Source organism: Asterias rubens, chromosome 2 (genome assembly GCF_902459465.1).
Source record: "Asterias rubens chromosome 2, eAstRub1.3, whole genome shotgun sequence".
Lineage (NCBI taxonomy): Eukaryota > Metazoa > Echinodermata > Asteroidea > Forcipulatida > Asteriidae > Asterias > Asterias rubens.
This window is the reverse complement of record NC_047063.1, coordinates 23,212,841-23,236,572: the sequence shown is the minus strand read 5'-3', so window position 1 is coordinate 23,236,572 and position 23,732 is coordinate 23,212,841. Positions and strand designations below refer to the sequence as shown.

The 23,732-nt window shown below is 38.0% G+C and overlaps 1 protein-coding gene across 2 annotated transcripts; it reads right to left on the bottom strand.

The window, feature by feature from the left end:
* Positions 1-604: 604 nt before the first annotated feature.
* LOC117304944 (E3 ubiquitin-protein ligase MARCH2-like) lies at positions 605-23,702 on the bottom strand. Of its 2 annotated transcripts, XM_033789600.1 has the most exons (4): positions 23,141-23,702; positions 5,814-6,018; positions 3,069-3,226; positions 605-2,105 (listed from the first exon to the last, which is right to left on the bottom strand). In XM_033789600.1, the coding sequence occupies exons 1-4, from the start codon at positions 23,171-23,173 to the stop codon at positions 1,827-1,829; spliced, it is 675 nt and encodes a 224-aa protein (XP_033645491.1). In that variant the 5' UTR covers positions 23,174-23,702; the 3' UTR covers positions 605-1,826. The 2 variants fall into 2 exon arrangements, with proteins under 2 accessions (XP_033645491.1, XP_033645483.1); XM_033789592.1 differs by lacking the exon at positions 23,141-23,702 and having other exon boundaries at positions 5,814-6,192.
* Positions 23,703-23,732: the final 30 nt, after the last annotated feature.

Below are 23,732 nucleotides of genomic sequence, written 5' to 3'. Positions count from 1 at the left end.
CGTGCTGTCAGACATAACAGTTATTGACCCTGACTGCAAATAAAGGACAAATCTTTGCCACGAAAATGTTCTTCATGGAACAGACATCAATTTTGGCTTTTAAAGCGCATATCAGCCGGGAACCGGTCAAATTAAAATCATTGTGTGACTGTCCAAGCAACCTTCCTGAAAAATATCCTCAATATTTGAGATTACCTTAAATATTACCTATGGTAAACGTAATAGGTTGTATACCACTGTAGCATATATAACTCTAAAACAGTCGTCGACATCATGTTGAAGAAAAATTAGCGGGATGAGCAAATCACTTTTGATGCTTTTACTCTTTGATTCAAAGATCAGTGTTCTCACGTTGTGTATCCCATCATAAGCATAAAATACCAAGCCTGTAAAAATGTAGGCTCAGTTGGTCATCGAAGTTGCGAGAAAATTATGAAAGAAAAAACACCCTCGTTTGACGAATTTGTGTGCTTTCAGATAGGAATAAAATACTTCTAGCTAGAAGTATTTTATTACTTTAGCGAGAAATAACCTCTTTCTCAAAAACTACGTTACTTCAGAGGGAGCCGTAACCAACAATGTTGTATACTATCAACAACAGCTCTCCAATGCTCGCTACCAAGTCAGTTTTTAAAGTTAATATTTGTTTTGAGTAATTGCCAAACGTGTACCTTCCCTAGTCCAGTCAGACCAATGCTGACTCAAGGTAATATCGTTAGTTCTAGCAGGGAATCACTTAACATTGTGGCAATTGGACGCTTGGTGGCAGCTAGACTTGTGGACAAGTCGTTAAAACGGCCCCACGCGGTAAGATAGTCGAGTTGAGATCACTGCTCTCGCGCGAACTGCTGGCTCCCCGATTTCTAATGAGGAGTAGAAATCGGGGAGCCATCAGTGCGGGGGAGAGCAGTGATCCCGCGAGAGCACTGCTACAACTCGACTATCTTACCGCGTGGGGCCGATTTAACGACTTGTCCACAAGTCTAGGTAGCAACAGACTAGGTAGCAACAGACCAGGTAAAATTCATTGTTGTCGCTAGCGCTGATGTGCTAATGTACGCATGCTCAGAACTATGGACATTTACCTGGTATTAAGTATGCTACCACCTAGCGTCCCATCGTTTACCATTGTTTACCCCGCACCTCTCATTCACTACAATGTGTTCATTTTAAACCATGGAGTTTCCTTCCTCCATGCATAAAAACCACAATTCCAATATTTGTCATTTACCAATGTAGGTTTGCGGTAACACCATGTGTGTATCTACTTGGCAGGTAGAGTTTGTTCAAGAGAACCGACGTTCTTTATTCTACTACCGCGGAGTAGATTGTTGTGGGGTTCGGGAGACTTCAATGTTATATTACACCAGAACTTTTGAATCAAATTATCTGTGAGTTGTACAACAATATTCGAACTATTTATATTAGTATTATTTTCATTTACGATAAAGTCTTACATAATAACAGAAAATACAAAAACATAACCAATGGTAGATAAACGGTATTTCACAACCCAAGGTCTTTTCGATACTAAGGTTTATCATAACTTGGATTTGCACAGGAGACTTACATCATCACTCAAAGAAATACAATTCTGTTACCATTGTTTGCTTCTATAAAAGAGTAAACCATGATCCATGATATACCTTATCTAAAGTACCAGACATTTTGAAAAGAAGTTTGTACCTGTACTAACTTAGTACCTGCCTTCAATTCAGATTTAATTTTCGACTGCTTCTATATTGTCCACGTCATTTCGAGCCACGTCTGGGAAAAACTGATCGTCCAATCGTACCCAACATGCACTAGTTTCAGGTTCACCAGGTTCATATATGAAGTTCAATCGGTGTCTGCAACCGGGTCAGAGACGGGCTTCCGGTATGACGCCTGCTGGTCCTCATGCAGAACAACGCAATCCAGGGTAAGAATACAGAGAGTCCGATCATACCAACGCACAGTAGACTGATGGGCACCCATATACTGATCCCTACGCTACCGTGGAAATACGTCAGGTTGTCGACCAGGAGGTAGATACCGACGGCTGTTACACCCAAGAGAAGGAGGAGGACTACGATGGAGGAGGCTACAGTGTTCTCTTCGGATGGCTGGAAAAGAAAAGAATAAAGGATTGAACATTGAATCAGGAAATAGCCACTGACCGTTTCTCGCGCGTAATGTTAACATATAGTTGAACCTTCTGGTAAAGCACGTACGTGTGCTGGGGTGGATTTCTCAAAGGTAGTCTTAACTTAGGACTAGTCCTATCTCTTAGCATTGCCTAGGACTAGTCCTAAGTTAGGACTACCTTTGTGAAATCCACCCCTGATGTAGCAATTCATATGCATAACTCACGAAAAGGCTAATCCATGGCATTCACATCATTGGAACATCCCCTCTAAAATACATCTTGACTTGGCAGCCATCTTTGACCGCCTCGACTGTAATCAGCCAATGACAGGTCTTCGTTGACCTCAGTGAGGCACAATGACTTTCTTGATATCAAGTTCCCGCTCAAAATACGGACTTTGGGCCGGTTTTTGACGCCATACTGCTATCGCATCCTGCAAGCCGAGGAGTGCAGGTTAATCCTCAAGAGGGCGCTACTTCAGGCCACCGCGATCACAGACTTTGGACCAAGTTTAACCCAAGATTTACCCGAACGTTCGAAACCACTCGAGACTCCAATTGATGGTGGTAACATTAAATAACTTCTTGGAAAAAAAAAGACTATAGTTAAGGTCTCTAACAAGAGTCATTAATATTGCTGAACTCACACAATGACCAAATAAGGTGCTGATATCCCCGGCATTGAGCACGCATTAAATGTACTGGATCCTTGAACACAGCCGTCTATAATACACGAAAAGAGCAGTCTGACTAACTATCCCCATTGTCGACTTGATTATATCCAAATACGGAAATATCACTATCCGTCATTGAACATTTTTGACTCCCGTAGAAATGATGTTTAAAGTGTTCTTCCAGATGTGTAATTGCATTGATTCATCAGCTGTTCATCAAATTAATTATATACCATGAATGCATTTAAGATGACTAGTTATACTCACGGTAAAATACGATTCTTTTGTAACTCTTTTGTCGTAAGGTTTTTGGCAGATTTCACATTCCTGGGCACCTTTCAACATGATCCATTTCAGTAGACACTTCTTGTGCACATATTTTGAAGACCCCGAACACCCACAGGGCGACACTAGCTTCTCCTTGGCTTCAAATGTAAAACAATTAAAATGGCATCATTAAAGGTGTATACGTTTTGAAATTAATGGAATCAAAAACTTTTGTTTATAAGCCTACATACAGCGGCTATCGATGGTATGGAGCATTTTTAGAAACATTTCTCTTCGAAGATTATTGTGGTATTTAAAAGATGTCAGTTTTTATGCCAACAATTTGAGTCTGAGAGTTTATTTCTGTTTATTTCTTCCTACTTCGACATAATTCTCTCAGAATTTTTCGGCGATAGTTCAACACCGTTTGTTATAAAATGCATATGATTAGAAAGATATTTTAAAAGTAGAATATAATGATCCACACAAGTATGACTCGAAATTGCGTGGTTTTTCTTTTACTTCGTCGACTAACGCGGTCGGCCATTTATGGGACTCAATTTTTTGACCCCCATAAATGGCCGACCGTGTTAGTTCGCAAAGTAAAAGGAAAACCACGCAATTTCGAGGCAAATTTGTGTGGATTATTGTATTCTACTTTTAAATCATCTTTCTAACCATATGCATTTTATAACAAACGGTTACAAACACTTCTTCAAATACCAACTCGACCGATCCAAGGCAACGTGTTCCTCTAATGTATACATCAGGATTTATATGTGATTAAAACAATCTAACAATTCAGAACACCAAAGGTACACTTTTCCTTCAAATCACAATTTAAATCGACTCTGTTCAAGCTTTAGTGTGTTCTTTATGATAAATAATAATAAAATATTATGACAAGATTTAAAGTTTCTACAGTTCAACAAGTTTGATTGAATATAAAATGTAAGTGTTACCGGTTTGTTTCATCTAATGTTCTATCTACTGCCTTTATAGAAACAAATTTAAGAAAACAAAGTCTGTGGTTGATTCGAAAGAACAGTTCCACAGCGGAAAAGAAGGCGACATTTTTCTATGTCTGTTGTTTTCTCCCCGGTAAACACTGAGCCCATAACGATCGAAACGCTGGCCGAGTAAGGTTCACCACAACTCATTTAGAGAACGATAATTGCATGGGATGTTTCCGCAAATCCGGAGCTTCATTATTGGTTTCCAACCAGGATAGTTTGGCAACTTTACGCGAACGGTATATAGGGTCATTAAATCGTTTTAAATTTCACTTGATTGTATTAACTTCCTTGTGACCTACCTCAGTTAAAGCCAATGGACACTTTCGGTAAACAGTACTGTCCAAAGACACACACTTCGTGTATCACAACTTATATATAAAATAACAAACCTGTGAAAATTTAGGCTCAATCGGTCATCGGAGTCGGGAACGGGAAAACCCACCATTGTTTCCGCACGTTTCGCCGTGTAATGATGTGTTTAAAATAAATCCGTAATTCTCAATATCGATAATTGTTTTAATGTTTTCTCAAAAAGTAAAGCATTTCATTGAATAATGTTTCAAGAGAATTCTTTCGCCATTACCTTCTGTAAACCCTGTAAGTTATTTGTAAATCTGTGAACTTTTAAGTTTTTTCAGTTCTGAAAGTGTATAATGGCTTTAAAGGCAGGGTATACTTTTTGGTATTGTCAAAGACTATGTTATTCCTCACTTGGTATATATCCCAAAATATTATGTGCATAAAATGTGAAGTGTTTTGCTGAGTTGGTCATCGAAGTTGCAAGAAAATGAAAGATGCAAAGGCTTCATGCCTGAAGCCTGTCTCAGTTTGAAATAGTTGTGTGACAATTATATCTTACTCTAAATGTACATTACTTCGAACGGGGTCGTTTCAAATAAATGTTTTTTTATATTTTTTATTATCATCATCATCTCTTTAACAAGTCGGTTTTCATGGTTATTAATTTGTGGATTAATTACCAAAGGGATTTCAATCTCAATAATAATAATTGCTCCGATAGCAATATTGGATTTACTAAATGATGCTATGTGTTCCTACTTCAATACTGTTATCTTGTGGCGAGCCTCTTTGGGTCATGAGCAATGGAGTAATTTTAATCTAATCAAAATATTGTTGTGCTCTTTTTAATATTTTACTGTCACAAATTTGTTGCCTGTGTGCTTATATATTTTTTATTAACTATTGATATTTCTTTCTTTTTATGTAATAATATATGTTATATTTTAAAGGCAGTGCACACTATTGTTAATTACTCAAAATAATTATTAGCATTAAAACTTACTTGGTAACGAGTAATGGGGAGCTGTTAATAGTATAAAACGGCTCCCTCTGAAGTAACGCAGTTTTTGTGAAAGAAGTCATTTTCCACGAGTTTGATTTCGATACCTCAGATTTAGATTTTGAGGTCCCGAAATCAAGCAAGCACACAACTTCGTGTGACAAGGGTGTATTTTCTTTCATTATTATCGCGCAACTTCGACGACCAAATGAGCTCAAATTTTCACAGGTTTTATTTTAATATGTTGAGCTACACCAAGTGAGAAGACTGGTCTTTGACAATTACCAATAGTATGCAGTGTCTTTAATGACTGTTATGTAAACTGTACATTTCAGCTTGTTAGCCGCTGTATTGCAGTGATTTCAATAAACCATGAATATATAATAATATATTATATAAAAAAATAAACAATACACTCGTCCTACCAACCTTTGTTATCTTGACATATTCTGCAGATGGGTCCATCAAACGAAAGTACGGACATTTGCGTTCTACAGCTGAATGTGGGTGACGACGGGCGACGATCAGGGGGCGACGTTTCGTCAACAACAACTACCGTGGGCGAGCTCGAATCTCCCGGGGTGTCCGGGGCGGATGAGGAGCAACCCGGCTCGTTGTCTGTGTAACCTTCATTCTGTGAGTGAAGCAACAATAATATTATGTTGACCATCTTCATGAAAGGCAACCTGTGCACTGCATGCTGGGAATGCATGATGTAATGTAATTTGTGAATATCACAAGTAGACTCTTGGCCGTGGCTATAGGCAACTGTTTCGGTTGTTGGTCGTTGGTTCCGCTGTTCAGACTGAACGAGTTGTGAGCTCGGTTACCGTTTTGGTTATGACGTCAGAAACAATTATTGGTTACAGCCGCTTAAACGCACCCTGCTCTCTCCGGAGGGGTTTGCGTGAAAATGGCCCAGTTGTAGATAATATGTGTCTATGCAAGAATCAAATTGATCCAAGCGCTTTGCAAATTAATGTGTAGATCACGGATAAAATATCACATCTGCCAACAAAAAGTGCAGCACACACAGAACAAAACGTATAATCAACAAACCGAGCAACCAAACAGAAGCAAACAATCTAAGAAACAAGAAACAAATAAACAAGCAAAACCAACATACAGCTTATAAGAATACACAACATGTCATAATCCAGTGTACTCTGGTAGCTCCTTCTTAAGTTAAAATAATTATATAAAAAAATAAAAGAATAGAAACATACAAGTATCCAACGTTATTCAAGATATAAATCTGATCTTTTCTGTCCATGTACGCGATACATTTGAAAGCTCTCGTTCAAGAAACCCTGAAAGGAGACCAACGGTCTATGACGTCAACAAATTTCCAGTGATGACGTCAGGACCGGGGGGGGGGGGGGGGCATTTCCGCATCTTCGATCGAGAGTACGGAGAAGAGAGGGAAATGCTCTACGGCCATTGAGGGGCGAACACGTAAAAAGTGCATGGGGAAAGGGCATGTGGAACAAGATCAACAAGACTGTTTGCGCCAGAGGATAGTCTTGGTTCGATACGTTCGTGTTCTTTATTCCCCTCGCCGATAGAGGGCGCTTTCAACCGCGAACCGCAAATAGCCCGAGAATTGCTATCTCATGGTGACAGTCGGTATCTCTATGGGTGAGAGCGTTCGTGGAGTATCAATACAATGGGGTCTTGAACTAAGACTAACCATGAGGACGAATGGGTCACGAAAAGAGCATGACTTTGTGTTTAGCTATGGTGAATACATGTAGAAGGTTTAATAATAAAACATCTCCCGCCACTCCCGGACAGAACAAGAAAGAACATGACCAATGCGGTGATTAAAACGTCAGGGGTAAACATTTGTTGATACATTCACTTAAGAAAATTATTTTTTATAACCTTCTTTTCAAAAGGTTACCTTTTTCTTTTGGATATCACTGAAAATCTAGAGCGGTTATGGCCATGGCTCACACACAATCTGAGCAGCGTTACTGGCAGTACAGTTTCTCTAGAGCGGTTATGGCCATGGCTCACACACAATCTGAGCAGCGTTACTGGCAGTACAATCTAGAGCGGTTATGGCCATGGCTGACACACAATCTGAGCAGCGTTACTGGCAGTACAGTTTCTCATATTCAAAATGAAGGCATATATAGTACTGATGTTTTTTTAACATAACCACATTACTTCGTAATGTTACACTCAAAATGCTTTACACTATCAAAGCGGTTGTACCCTTCCAAATCAACGTTTATTGTTTAGCTTCTAACCAACAGTTTTAATTGCCATTAATTATTTTTAAGAGTGTTTATTAATCGAAACGTACCTACCCTTTAACAGTACAGAAAAAGTTGCAAACTTTTTCCGACACAGGAATTACACTGTGTGTGCACATTTGAAAAGAAAATAATTTGAAAATTATATTCACGCCGACATGTGCCGCTGCTGATGATTAATCTCTTGTGTAAATGACGCATGCTGTTAGCCATAAGTTACTCTGGCCACTGCAAACAAATCACGCGCCCGCTGGCACAGTTACAACATTAATGTTCAAACAAAAAAAGACGTAGGCTATACGTGAGCGAAATGTAAAACCGAGAGTAATTAGCACATGCCCAATAACATCGCCAAGATAAGGGTATCTTGTTTCAGTGTCAGTTGCCATGGAGAAATAGTTCACATATCGAACCGAGTAGTATAATAATCTGGGGTTTATTTCCAGGTTTGAGATTGTTTTCTTGGGTTGCGATCAGTGAAGAGGGAACATGTCGTGGTAAACCTTTTTCACAACTACTATTGTCAGCGCAGTGCTAACCCGGACAGTGTCTCTCGATGTTGGTGACAGACAATTTTGCATAGACGTGGGGGAGGCGGTAGGCATTTTAGGGTGTTTCACTCCAGGTTACGACTTTATCTTTCTTTCATTTCAATTTAAAATAAATATAATTTTGTTTAAACTTTTAATGTCAAGAATGGTGGCATATCTCAAAACTTGTACAGATGTTTACTTTGTACAACTCCTGAAAAGGTATGACACTGACAATAATTGACCATTGATAAAACCAGTATTATAACCAAAATGGCTCTAATAAGAGTTAATTAGGATTTGTGATCAGTTATCGGATGAGACTTATGAAGCCGTTGGTCCCATGTGTTGTGTATTAACGCGTGTAAAAGAACCCAGGGCACTTATCGAAAAGAGAAGGGGTTCGCGCTCGGTGTTCCTGGCTAGGCTGTGGCCGCATATTATGCGCCTATCACCTTGTAAGCCCTTATAATGGTGCTACATAAATTGGGTCTCAGAATCCATCACTGCAATAATCTATATATCTTTCTAAGAGTTTGTACAATTATACCCAGCGCCTTGAAGACCTTGTTTGGTGTGCGCTATAAGACTTCGATATTATTAACATGGGCACACCAACAAAGCTATTTAAAATATTAAAAAAATATGAAAGCTCAAATTACTTGTACACACACAGACTACTATTCTGTGAGCTATTTCCTTTCTAGAATGCTCTGATAAGCAAGTCATTTCCCTACCAGTCGTTAACAATCACAAAAACAAGCAACTAACCTAGATAGAAAAACAAAAAAAATTGTTTTCAAACGTGAAAAGTCTTTGTGCGTTCTTTTCACAAAGGCGATTGATTACGTAATTCAACCAGCTCGCCGCTTCAATTTCCGAGAATTTAAGCATACAAACATAAGCCGACCCGTGTATGTTGCCTGTGTTTAATTGTTGTGTCATTGTTGACCCATACATCACGCATCCCTGATTAATGTACATGTATACCTTGTTTTTTAACCGTTCGATTGATTGTATCAATATAGATGAGCCTACGGCTGAACATTTTATTTCAAAAGGTGGTTGCGTTTTTGAGATGTCGCCGAAAATCCGGAACGAAATGTCCACGCAGGAAGAATACTCCCAAATAGGAACACACAATCTGAGATAACGCTTCTCAGATTCAAATTTGGGGCATAAAAACTGTAATCTTCTAACATTGCTTCAAAGTGAAGTGTTTCTCAGAATGCATTATACGTTGTCGAAAGCTGCTGTAGTACTTTTATAAACAACCAAAGGTTTTTATTCCCATTAACTTTCAGAAAGATTACCAAAATGTCCCTTTAAAAATAAAAATAAATGTCCCTTTAACCGCACAGCCCATCCCTGGGATCTTTGTCTTTTATGTATGCCAACAGGTCGAGAACAATAGCCTCAAATCTGTCCCATTGTTTGATTCATAATATAATATAATTTATGGGCCTCTTTGTATTTTGTGTACTGAATATCAACAGGTCATGTGACAGAAGACCTTCGCTTCACGCGAGCCCGTTTTAATTAGATTATGTCTCGCTGTATATGAGTTGTTTCACTTGGTAAAATATTGCAGTGTAATCAAAATGTGGACAAGCTGTTGGTATTACAACATACTGTATATGGAGTATCGGGTTGTGTGAGTCAGGGGGGGGGGAGAAGTGAAAATCCATGCACAATTTTGAGCATGTAAACACGTTGTCATTATTTTTGGTTGTAACAATTCTTCTTCTTCTTCCTTTAAAGTGCTGCTTCAGAAAATTTGAAGATTACAACAACCGAAATCATCTGTTGGTTTTTTTGAAAGGTTTTGAGACACTTGTCGAGTATAACTTCATTTCAGTCAGAGGGGAAATATTTCATAGAAAATATATTGTTCTAGTATACCATTCAGAATAAAAATGTTTGTTTATCCTTGTACCAAGCTTTCATAATACCTTTCAATTGTCGTAGCTAAAAGTGGCAAATGTCATGATTTAGGGCACCTTTCTTTGAACTTAACAGCAAATCTGATGTATGTTTTTCAACTGCTAAGCAAGCCGTTGATTCGAAATGCTGTTTTAATGGCACTGGTATAGAAAATCAGTGTAACAAGATATTTCAGCGCTGTGTAGCGTAAACAAACAGCGAATGTGAAGTAACAACGGTGTTAATCTGTAATGCCTAGTTTTTGCAGTGTATAAGCACGTTTTGTGAAATAATGAAAGAGGGGAATAAAACAAGCTTGCAAACAAATATTTGAGATAAAATTACTTGTTGTTATGAAAGTCAGCATCGAGACAGACGAGTAATGATGAAGTGCACATGAACAATACGACAGTACGATGAACGTTATATGAGTCCAGCGTACAATTTAAAATAATAAAATCAAATAAAAACTCAAATTACTTATTATCATAATTAGCTCAATCTATACTGTCTGAGCATATTTCCATAGGGATAAAATGCGTTAACTTACTGTAGCCTCACCACCCATCAATCACTGTGTGGTTATAAGACAATAATGGTTTTACCGCAACATAATCTATAGTAGGTCACAACCTACGTAAAAGCAGCGCGCCATGCTCATGGTCTGATATTTAGGGGGTTTTATTGCCTCTCAGTGACCTGCGTCTAACTTCGGTCAACTTGAGAAACATGACCCAGGAAACGTGATTGTTAATTAGTGGAAAGTAGTTAATGCATTACAAAATAAGATCAAACGAATCGCTGTCACCTTTCTGACCTCCCCACTCTATTTTCTTCTTACGTAAAACGTCAACGCAGAATGTGATGACATTTTCACAGTGTGGCTTATTTGGGCTTTATTGGAAACTCGAGCGGGGGGAGGGAAATTAATCATATTTTCCAATAAACAATGACGTCACAAGTCCTTTAAAGAGAGGGTATAATACCTCTGGTACATACTCCAAAAATTAATGACCATTATTATGAATTTTAGCACTTGGTAAAGAGCACTGGAGAGCTGTTGATATTATCAACATAGAAACGACCCCCGGACTTTTGAGCTTTCACAAAGAATCTGAGGAGGGCTTCATGCAGGAAAGCCTTTCTCGTGAATCTGAACTGAAAGCACACAAATTATACGGATTCTGAGTCCTCCCCCCCCCCCCATTATTCTCACAGGGATGTTATTATACATAATGTTGGGATACACCTTGGATGACTCCATGGATGGACCTATTATGGATAGAATAGAAGTGGAGGATGTCTTTGACAATTTATTAATCATGGCAGTGGCTTTAAATGTATAAGGTCATAATGGCTTTATGAACGTAATGTATATATTGCTAAATGCAATACACTGCATCTGTGATTTCTTTGCTAAATACACTGCTCACTTGTTGAAGAGAAAATATTAACAAACCTCCCACGGTATTTGTAAATTCTGTGTACTATGTTCGGATCACCATCACCGATGACATAGGTTTTAGTTCAAGATTTTTTTTTTTTTTTTTTTCGTATTCTTTTTAGCTAAAACTACACCTACAGCTCGACACACCAAATTCTTCCCAACGAAATCTTCCAATCTATTTCAAAACACAACCAAACTACAATTCAAACAGCAATGTCCTATTCCACACCAAGCACACATCAAATAGCTCTGTAATTCTGCCTTTGTGCTGCGAGGAATTTCTTTGAATGAACCATTTTATCGATCTATCTAACAATCTTTCTATCTATCAAACAGTGCAAGCCTAATCTTAGTATAATGTAGAAATGAGCTTTAGTTCCGTATGTTTTGTTGACGATGTTTATGTTCCTTCCAGGCCGCACCTGCCATTGAAGTCATACAATGCGATGTCTCGGGCTGTCACAGTCACCGCCTTTTGGCATTCATTCGAAAGTTTTGCGTACAATCGAAATCACCCAGACAATGGTAAAGCAAAACAATGGCAGAAAATCAGTTCGTGTTTATTTATAGACCAGTTTTTTTTTAACGACCATGTATTTTGTATGATAAGTTTTGAAAAGCTTTCATGTAAACTATACATTTGCACTTGTTTTCGCTTCTTCTTTTTTAGCTGGTACAAAAACCTTGCGCTTTCTCTTCGCTTCGTCAATTTCGATCTCATTATTTTAATACGCTGTTGTAGTCGTTTTATATGATGAGAAAGTCATGATACGGTTTCACAATGGTACAGACACCGTTGAATGTAAGATTCAAAACATGACAAAACCGATGGTTTCAATGACGAGTTAGCCTGACCCTTTGTTATAGGAGAACAATCAGTATGCACGACGCATAAGTGTAGGGAACCTGTGAGAAAAAGTTTGCGGGCCAAATAAAAATTAAGCGTCCCGCCCCGCGTCCTTTTTAGAGGCCGCCTTATTTTCCCCTTGTTTTTTTTTTTCGTTTTTTTTTTAACGAACAAAAAGGATGCATTTTGACAATTTTATGTTTGTTTTAAAACCGGTTGACTTAAACAATGTGTCGGCCGGCCACTAAAAAAAAACAATAGAAAAAACACTCATCTTTCCTCTTTTTCAAAAAGAAAGGACGCTAAGGCGTAACTAAGGTGTTCGCGTTTTTTAGATGATAATTGCGAAAATATGGAGCGAGGATTGTATCCATAACAGGAATGCACATCTGCTGAGAGTTCCCAGGTTCAAATTTTGGTGCATAAAAGAAAAATATTTGTGTACATAGCCACCTTACTTTGAAGTGAAATATGTTTCAAAATGCATTTCAATCGAAAGCTGCTCAAGGCATACCAAACAATGTTACGGCCGGTACATTCTAATTCACGAATCTACACTTTCTCGTCCATTCTCCTTACGCAACATTAAAATCGAATACCAAACGTATAATTATCTTCCCCTTGCATTTAGACAAACACAATTCTTAAGGCACCATACCAAAATATTGTGTTTGCAACTGTTTGAGAAATTTACGAGGAAAGGGGATAATTGACGCTGTGCCACGACACAAGAATACAGGGGCAAATGCGTAAAAAGGTTCTTCAATCTCATGGATAACTTAAATATTTATTATTCTTTATTCATTATACCTGGATTTATACACGCACAAGATTTGCATTTTGTATCCGAGATTTGTCTTGACCTTCTTCGTTAGCTTGATCGATTTGATCCATTAAAGCTAATTTATATGCACGCTGTTTTAGAGTATCTAGCCTCGTGAAACATTCATGAACATTTGAAGGAAAAAACAAATCTCAATGAAGAAATTGCGTAAGGCTTAATTTTGTAACAGACGGTGTATAGATTTTAGATTTCATGTGACACTTATGTGAGAAATAGAGTTAGCTGTTGCAAATTCCTTACCAACCAAATAAAAAAGGATGGTAATGCAAAACGTAGTTTGACGTTTCGACCATATAGATCTTTATCATAGTGCAGACATCTTGAATTTCTCCCATTGATATCTAGGTTACCAAACCAAGGCGTGATAGTATGGTCCAATATTTGCAAAAATGATCATTAGCATTCATTATTGTTATTCGATGACTAAGATGGGGGCAGCATGATGAAGGTCTAAAGCATGTACCAGGTATTCGAATAACACTCATATGTGTACTTTGCAGTGACATTCAAACATGGACCCATAAGCGAAGGGACGTGTCTCTGATTGCTGTATCCCCCAAAGGAAAACAATGAATGAGGTCCACGCTTGTTAGGACAAAGAGTTGAATGAAGGAGGGTCATTACAGTACTACACACAATGTGTTGTTGATGTGAAATGTAACACCCATTGCATATTGTGGGTTTTCAATATTGAAGTATTTAAAGGGGCACCAAGGCCAACTGGGATATACCACGCCTTAATTTTGTATGCGTTGTACACCTTGGGGTTGACTCCATTAGTTCTGAATGGTTTCGTGTGGTACGCACAGAGAACAGATTTGTCACAAACCCATTATAAGAGTGATTTTTATAGCATAGTCATTATAAACCAATGGCAGGATTTAGTAAGGTTTGACAGCTCCATCTGTTCTGTAATGAGTGTAAAGTTGACAGGACACGTGTCCGAGTAATTTGTTATATAATTCTTTTAGCAGCCGGGTTGGGGTACATGTGGAATATTTCATATAGCGTAACATCTAGGACACCCACCGGTTCGTATCACGCCGCCGGCGGGGGACACATAGGGATCGAGTTTTTGGTCACATTGAGGGTGATTCGCTCCATGATTCGAGTTCGCTTTTCTAGATCCATATCGTATTCACAACCAGAATAAATAAATAAATACATAAACACATATATATAAATACATAAAATACACAAGAACAAATAAATAAAAAAATAAGGATGTAATAAAATCGAGTAAAAAAAAAAAAAAAATAGATAATAAATCAGGATTAAAGATTGAGCCGATAACTATTGTCAACAGGCAAACATTTTTTTTTTATGGTGGTGACCTGGCCTTGCCCGAGCCTAAAATCAGATTTCATCATTGTACCATCATCACTCCACTGATATTAAAACGTGAGTGGAACATCGTATTTGCTATTGAGAGATGGGGACTGAGGAAGTAAAAATACAAAATGGCCTCAGTGTGAAAGGCCCACAGAGGCATGGAAATACTTTCAGAACTATAAGTGTCTTCTCCACGGCAGTAGAATAAATACAAGAACAAGTTCGTCAGAACAAATCTACACACAGCAAGGTAGAATTAATGCAAACTGAATATAAGCCTCAACTTTAAAGGAACACGTTGCCTTGGATCGGTCGAGTTGGTCTTTGAAAGGCATTTGTATAACCGTTCGTTTTAAAATGCATATGGGTAGAAAGATGTTGTAAAAGTATAATACAATAATCCACACAAACATGCCTCTTAATTGCACGGTTTTCCTTTAACCTCGTCGACTTTACACGGTCGGCCATTTATGGGAGTTTTTGACTCCCATAAATGGCCGACCATTAGTTCTAAAATCAAAGTAAAAATGAAAACCACGCAATTTCGAGACAAATTTGTGTGGATTGTTGTATTCTACTTTTAATACCTTATGCATTTTACAAACGGCTACATACGCTTTTTATAGACCAACTCGTCCGATCTAAGGCAACGTGTTCCTTTAATACAATGCCTAAAAAAAAAACCGTACAATTGTTAATGTTAACAAACAAGAAAGCATTGTCACAGCGGATACACGTCCTATGACCGCGTAATTAAATAATGATTTAATAAGTGTAACATAACGACCCAGAGCCCCGGTAGGGTGAGGCCTGCCCTAAGCTCTGACCACTCGGCCAAAAAGGATGCAGTAATTCCAGCTGGCCACATTCCCAACTTTGCTGAACTTGGAAGACAATCGAAGAATGATGTTACCCATGTGAAAAGAAGAGGGTGAAAAATACCCAGGAACACTTCACTTAATAATTCTCCATCGGTAACACGGATAACACATCAGTTCCCCTTTGCACAAAGTAATGCAGTCAACTTCAATTTGATGATGTACTTTAGTAGGTAGGCTATTATAGACTTTGTGATGGTGTGACAATGCACAATATTGTTATTAACTTTTAAAACTATTAGTCATCTCAGATGCGGAATTTGTCCGGTTTGTTGTTCTCTATACCCCCTCCCCCTCCCCCCCAAAAAATAACAACATAAAAAATGTAGACATATAAACAAAAAATTTAGGGCTAAACAAAAATCACATAGCCCAATTATCTTACTAAAGACTTTTCACACAAAATGTTTTAAGGGAGCACCCCTGTCTTTAGAATTCCCTTATGGAAACCTTTTGGTTTTCCTTTACGTTTTGTCTTTGGTCTCCATATACGACACCGAATATGAACACATCTATTTGATCATACCCACACTATGATCGACGATTTTAAGTATATATAAATTTGCCCACCGTTCAACCATGGAGGTAGAAACGTGAATCCACAAAGAATGATTTGAACCTTATTTTGGTGGGGAAATGTATTGCTGTGACGTCACCGGCTACTGAACGACTCATCGTTTCGATCAGAGAATCGGGTTATCTTCAAGAGCAAGCAAGACAAAGAGTTTCTGTCTCACAACCTTCAACCCATGTTGTCCATGTTGTTATTTGTTGTTCGTCCGCTCGTAAATGTTTTATAATTTCCATGACGCATATGCACCACTGAATAATGGACTGTTTTAACAGCATAAAGATTTAATGGTCCATTCGATATGGCATCAACCATGCACTTAATACAGGGTTTGCATCATAATCGAAAATAAGGAGCATAAACACGTTCAATCTGTACTGAAGTCCCCGAACTCTACAAATTTTAATAAGCGGAAAAAATCTAAACGGGTATACAAAATGCCCACAACAACTAAGTCGTCTGTATGTATATATGATATTTTGTCAACTTTACACATGAGAATTTGGGGTGGGGGTGGGGTGGAGCAGAGGTTAAAACATAATTGAGGCATGAACCAATAATTGTGAACTTGTGTTGATTTCATATTGGGAGGGGGCAATGCAAGGGCAGGCGTTAGAGGCCAATTAGAACACCATTACTCATTAACGGAGGAGACAACACCGTGAGTACATTTTACAATAGCCGTGTCAACTATACCCCCTCCCCCTCCCCCCAAAAATAACAACATAAAAAATGTAGACATATAAACAAAAAATTGAGGGCTAAACAAAAATCACATAGCCCAATTATCTTACTAAAGACTTTTCACACAAAATGTTTTAAGGGAGCACCCCTGTCTTTAGAATTCCCTTATGGAAACCTTTTGGTTTTCCTTTACGTTTTGTCTTTGGTCTCCATATACGACACCGAATATGAACACATCTATTTGATCATACCCACACAATGATCGACGATTTTAAGTATATATAAATTTGCCCACCGTTCAACCATGGAGGTAGAAACGTGAATCCACAAAGAATGATTTGAACCTTATTTTGGTGGGGAAATTTATTGCTGTGACGTCACCGGCTACTGAACGACTCATCGTTTCGATCAGAGAATCGGGTTATCTTCAAGAGCAAGCAAGACAAAGAGTTTCTGTCTCACAACCTTCAACCCATGTTGTCCATGTTGTTATTTGTTGTTCGTCCGCTCGTAAATGTTTTATAATTTCCATGACGCATGCACCACTGAATAATGGACTGTTTTAACAGCATAAAGATTTAATGGTCCATTCGATATGGCATCAACCATGCACTTAATACAGGGTTTGCATCATAATCGAAAATAAGGAGCATAAACACGTTCAATCTGTACTGAAGTCCCCGAACTCTACAAATTTTAATAAGCGGAAAAAATCTAAACGGGTATACAAAATGCCCACAACAACTAAGTCGTCTGTACGTATATATGATATTTTGTCAACTTTACACATGAGAATTTGGGGTGGGGGTGGGGTGGAGCAGAGGTTAAAACATAATTGAGGCATGAACCAATAATTGTGAACTTGTGTTGATTTCATATTGGGAGGGGGCAATGCAAGGGCAGGCGTTAGAGGCCAATTAGAACATCATTACTCATTAACGGAGGAGACAACACCGTGAGTACATTTTACAATAGCCGTGTCACGCTGGGCAAACAGACCCTGTGTTTTTAAGACATCAGTGTTTTGCCGGCCTCTTTTGTTTGAACTTCTGTCCATATCTAAACCGCATATTATTAACAAAACCTTGAATTTACGATCAATAAACAACACAATGAATTTTGTTGTAAGAGGAGTGTATACATGTCGCGCCAACCCCCGAGTAAACACAATTAAACGAGGCGACACAGTGTGCACAGCGTGATTTTTGAAATTGATGGAGAAATATCGCTAATCAGCCGTTAAGGATTCATACACATTTTGCGTAACCGCAAACCCCGTATGTATAAAGTTTTAACATGCTCAGAGTTCGGGTGGAGGCCGTGGTCTGGTTACATAAGTGTCAATTTTCCATACTTTTACTTCATTAAAGTGAAATGGTTGGCCTACAATAATTTTAAATGGTTAGAGTAGAAACTAAAGAGGGACAATAGGAGCTCCACGGTTGCAGGCGTACATACAAGCTATTGTGTTGCTGGTTAATTTAAAGGCAGTGGACACTATTGGTAATTACTCAAAATAATAATTATTAGCATACAACCTTACTTGGTGATGAGTAATGGGGAGAGGTTGATGGTATAAAACATTGTGAGAAACGGCCCCCCTCTGAAGTTACATCGTTTTTGAGAAAGAAGTAATTTTCCACGAATTTGATTTCGAGACCTCAGATTTAGAACTTGAGGTCACGAAATCAACTATCTAAACGCACACAATTTCGTGTGACAAGGGTGTTTTTTCTTTCATTATTATCTCGCAACTTGGACGACCAATTGAGCTCAAATTTTCACAGGTTTGTTATTTTATGTACATGTTGAGAAACACCGAGTGAGAAGACTGGTCTTTGACAATTACCAATAGTGTCCAGTGTCTTTAAGTGTAAACTTCCAATCCTTTTACTAAAAATAAAATGGCACTGCCTGAGAATAACATTCTGAATTGTTCTTAGGTATCACCAAATCTACTTGAATCGAATTTGAAAAGGTCTTTCTGGTGTTGACAGGGCTGAAAAGGGCAGATAATGTCTTCATTTATACCCGGAGCAATATTATGTAATCATTCAAACATTCTTCCCATTGGCATTGTTACAAAGACTCATGCCTGATTCTTCTTGATTCAAAACAAGATATCTTTTAGAGCGTTAAACGTTGACAAATTCCTCTTCTGGTGTGCCTTTCCGATTTTTGAACCTAAGATAAGATATTTATGGTGAGCCTATTAAGAACCCTCTATTTGAACCAATGATAAGGCACACCAATAAATAATGACAAAGTGGCTGCTCCTGACTTGCTTACAGCTCACAACCTTGCTATACTTTAGCAAGGGACCCTTGCTTAATAAAGCTCTCGTGTGAAATGGGCAACTTTAATGGGCACAACTTGTCCTTCCTCTATGTTCTGAGGCATTGACTTGAGGTCGCGCAAACAACACACACAGATGACCACCAACGAAAGTAACACATCAGGAAACCCACATGAGTGATGGTCAATATTTATACAGTGATAAAAAAATAATTGCTTTGCCGAAGAGTCAAAAATAATGACTCGGTGCCGACAGGCGAAACACACTGACAAAACAAAGATAAATTTAATTATAACTAGGGTTTTGTTTGGTTTTGTTTGATTTTGTTTCGAAACAGAAACTGAGAGGAGAAATCTTATCTCATGGATAGTTTAGATTGTCGATGAAAACTTCGGTGGGAGATTTAACGATAGGTCATGGGACTTGTGACATCACTCGTTTACAGTTACAGAGCCACTCGGTTTCATGAAGTATGGAAATCAACGTGAGTTTGAATTGAGGCCGGGCCGATTTCACAAAGAGTTAAGTTGATCTTTAAAGACAATCGACACTATTGGTAATTGTCAAAGACTAGTCTTCCAACTTGGTGTATCTCAACATATACATAAACTAACAATCCTGTGAAAATTTGAGCTCAATCGGTCGTCGAAATGCGAGATAATAATGCAAGAATAAACACCCATGTCACACGAAGTTGTGTGCTTTCAGATGCTTGATTCTGAGGTCGATCTCGAAATCAAATTCGTCGAAAATTACACCTTTCTCGAAAACTATACGTCAATTCAGAGGGAGCCGTTTCTCACAGTGTTTTATACTATCAACCTCTCCCCATTACTCGTTACCAAGTAAGGTTTTATGCTACAATAATTATTTTGAGTAATTACCAACCGTGTCCACTGCCTAATAAGTGCCTTGCAAAGCAAAGTGTGATGTCACAAAACGAATCACTAATACTGACGACCCAAGATGGGTCTTTTCTAGTACCTAGTCTTTTCGAGCCCAGACTTCTTCCTGCAGGTAGGGTTTATACGTATCATTGGAGAAAATGATTTAATAAATAACTAGGCCAATATCTTATACGACGATTGCATCGTCTCATTTGTATTAACTTTTGATATGAAGAAGGAGGTACATCTCAAAACAAACTTGTTTTGTTGTTATTTAAAAAATATCTATGACCCGAAATGCAAATTTTTCCCATTTTTACCAGTGCAGTATCTTGACCGCCAGAAAGGTCCCAGAATGTACGATGATACTCTACTTGTATGTGTAAAAAAAAGGTGACATTTTTATGTTTCAGACAAAATTTACAAGTTGATGATTATAAATAGTTATCGCTGCCTGCTGAAAATCAGTGCTAATGTTCCACATTAGCTCAAGGTGGAGGTCACAGTATACGTGCACTGACCACTAAACTTCAATAAACCTCTTTGAAATAGTTAATGAAACAATGGAGGAAAAACCAAGACAAAAGGGGCGGGTCCATTTTTAAAATGGGGAAGAGAATGTGTTTACAACGCATGTCGTAAAGAAGGACCTTTATGTACTTTGTTATCTTAAAAACAAAATACTAACACCAGTTTCTAACAGAAATGTTATCGGTAATGTAAGAGTAAAATCAGGAAAATGGTAATGCAATTAGGGCGTGCATGGTATTACAGTCAGTGCAGAAATTCCATTGAAATGACAATGTGTCTCATAGGAAGAAGGTGCTGAAAGAACGACAAATTTACAGTGTTGCGTCTCTCTATAAAAAAACAAAAAAACATTTACTTTGTATTAATAATCCAAATGCGGGCTTTGATATTTCTTTATGATGGGAAATGTTCATCCTAACTAAGGGACAGCTCGCATGATAAAGTCAAACAATTTACTAAATTACTGGTAGGCCCGCTACAGTAGGCCCCTATGGGTTAGACCTCGAGTATAGTTTATGTACGAAAAGGCACGTTTTAATGAGATCCCGCATCCATAAAATAAATAGAATCTGTTTTGTTTTGAACCACCAATATTTTTTTTTTTTTTTTTAGTATACAATTTTTTGGTACATACACATTGAATACAATGCATTTAGGTTAAAGGAACACGTTGCCTTGGATCGGTCGAGTTGGTCTATAAAAAGCGTTTGAAACCGTTTAAAAAGCATAAAAATTATGATTGGAAAGATGTTCAAAAATTAGAATTCAATTATCCACACAAGTATCACTCGAAATTGCGTGGTTTTCCTTTTACCTCGTCGACAAACACGGTCGGCCATTAATGGGAATCAAATTTTTGACTCCATGGCCGACCGTGTTAGTTCGCAAAGTAAAAGGAAAACCACGCAATTTCGAGGCAAGTGTGTGTTGATCATTAATTTATTATACTTTTTAAACATCTTTCTAACCATATGCATTTTATAATAAACGGTTACAAACGCTTTTCAAAGACCCACTCGACCGATCCAAGGCAACGTGTTCCTTATAGTTAAGTTAAGTTAATGCCCGGGTTTAGAAAGGAGACCGTTTTTTGCAGAAAGGGAAATGGTTTCATAAAACAGGGCCTTCGGTCCTTTACTCTCTAGTTGAAATTGTAAAATAGCCCACCCGAAAGAAATATAATAAATATGCTAATTTGGTAAGGCGGGTTGTTTATTTTGTTCTAGATATCACACCGTCATAGAAAGGACGCGGTTCGTTCATGGTTTATCTGCAAGACATCGTGACACCATGGAGGAAGATTTTGTACACTGGCATAATATATATAGTGGCATGCAGATGATGGGTTATTTTTTTGTAAAATCACAGTCAATAATAAATTTCAACATGTGACACTGAATAACACTTGTTTCGAGAAAGCAGCTAAAACTAATATTTACTGTCTACCACAATCTGAGTGTATAATGTATGTATACTGTGTATGCTGGACTCTTATGTTTTAGATCTACCAAAATTATGTACCGACGTAGCACATTAATTTTTTAGGCCTTTATAAATTAAAGGCAGTGGACGCTATTGGTAATTTTATGTCAGTCGTGGATGAACGTACAATCGATGGTATACTCATATCCATAAAAAGCCGGATTTTTTTTTCAAGCATGAACCACGTACGGAACGTGTTTGTTTGTGTCTGACAAAAAAAAACATGTGTGTGGGTGCATTGAAGGGGCGGGGTGGGGTGCCCTATTATAAGCATGGTATTGTATTTTAAACAAAAAATGTTCGTCAAATACAAAATGAGCAATTTAACACTAAAACATCCCCAAAGGGCAAAATATTTATAATAAAAAAAAATTAAAACAAATAATAACAATAATAATTATTTACAATCAAAAGTAAAAAGAACTTAACTAAATGAATAAAAGAAATAAACATCAAATAACTTAAAGTAATATCAATACATAAAAAAATTCATCAGCAACAATAATAAAAAACAAAAACAAGTCTTCCATAAAATAAAAATTAAACAAAAAACTAACACAACAAATACTTCAGCATTTGGCCTCGTCAGAATCTGCGGGCTACCTAGCATGTGGAACAAATTGTATGGAGATTGTTATATGTGTGTGTTGTTTCATTTAGCAAATAATCGCCAAGGAGAGTGAAGAAGTGAAACTTAACCTGAGATTAGTTCAATTCTTCCCGGTAATATCGTAAGCGATGTCGGTCACTTCGTACCATAAGTCACTTCGTACCCAAAAGAAGACCCCGGTGAGTTTCGAGCGAATTCTAGTTTCGAGCATGGATCAATTCGAGTAAGACATCCCTTTATCTTCCTTTTTATAACAATCCCCTCTCACTTTGCCCTCTCTCGTTTGCATCTCAAATCTTGGAACAAAAATGTGCCCAGAAAAAAAAGTAGACCTAAAATTATGCCAGCCACTTTAATAACGCACGAGCCACTCTCGTATTGAGGACTGGGTATAATATGAAGAAGGTGAATTGCAATGCCAAGCTCAATTAATTATCGCAGCAGACAACCGACTCTCTCGCTGTGCATCTTCGATTGCATGGAAGTAGGGCAAACCATGAGGCTATCTGGCTGTACTAATACCGCTGAACACCACAACTTACACTGTAATTACAGAGCAATGCTCCAAAGCTCACACACACACACAGATCGACATAAATCAGACAAAACAATGAGGAAATGATATCTTCTTACCTTGTAACACCCAGCATCTTCTTCGGAAGCCATTTCACAGACGGATGGCGAACCCCAATATTTCTAGTAGAATATTCACTGAGAATTTACCCAGCAGCAGGCAGGGGAGATGTTGTCTCACCACTATTTATTTTAGGAAATCCTATTATGCATATACTGGTACGTGCACTATTCAGACATCGGTGAACATTATTATTTCTACCAATGTCCTGTTGCGTATTTTCTATTGTAAGTGGAGAGCTCTCTTTGTGGAGTGAAGGACCATTAGATATTTATTGACATCAGATTCCTCCGGGCGATGAACACACCATGCGGAAATAAACAGTCCTATAAATTGATGGTCCCGGCGGGCTGCGAGACAAAGACTTGAAGAGTTTGTAGCATCCTTTTTTTAAATAATCCACACACGCGAAATAAATGTACTGTTTACCAAAAATTGTAGCATTGTCGAGTGTGGGGAGAACAATGACCTGCTGTATAATATAATAGTTCGAAGTGTGGATCATAAACGACCAGCTGATTGCGGTGGGCCGTCTGCCGCATGGACCAACAGACGGACGGCGGATGCTCCCGCCGAACAAAGGATTGTCGA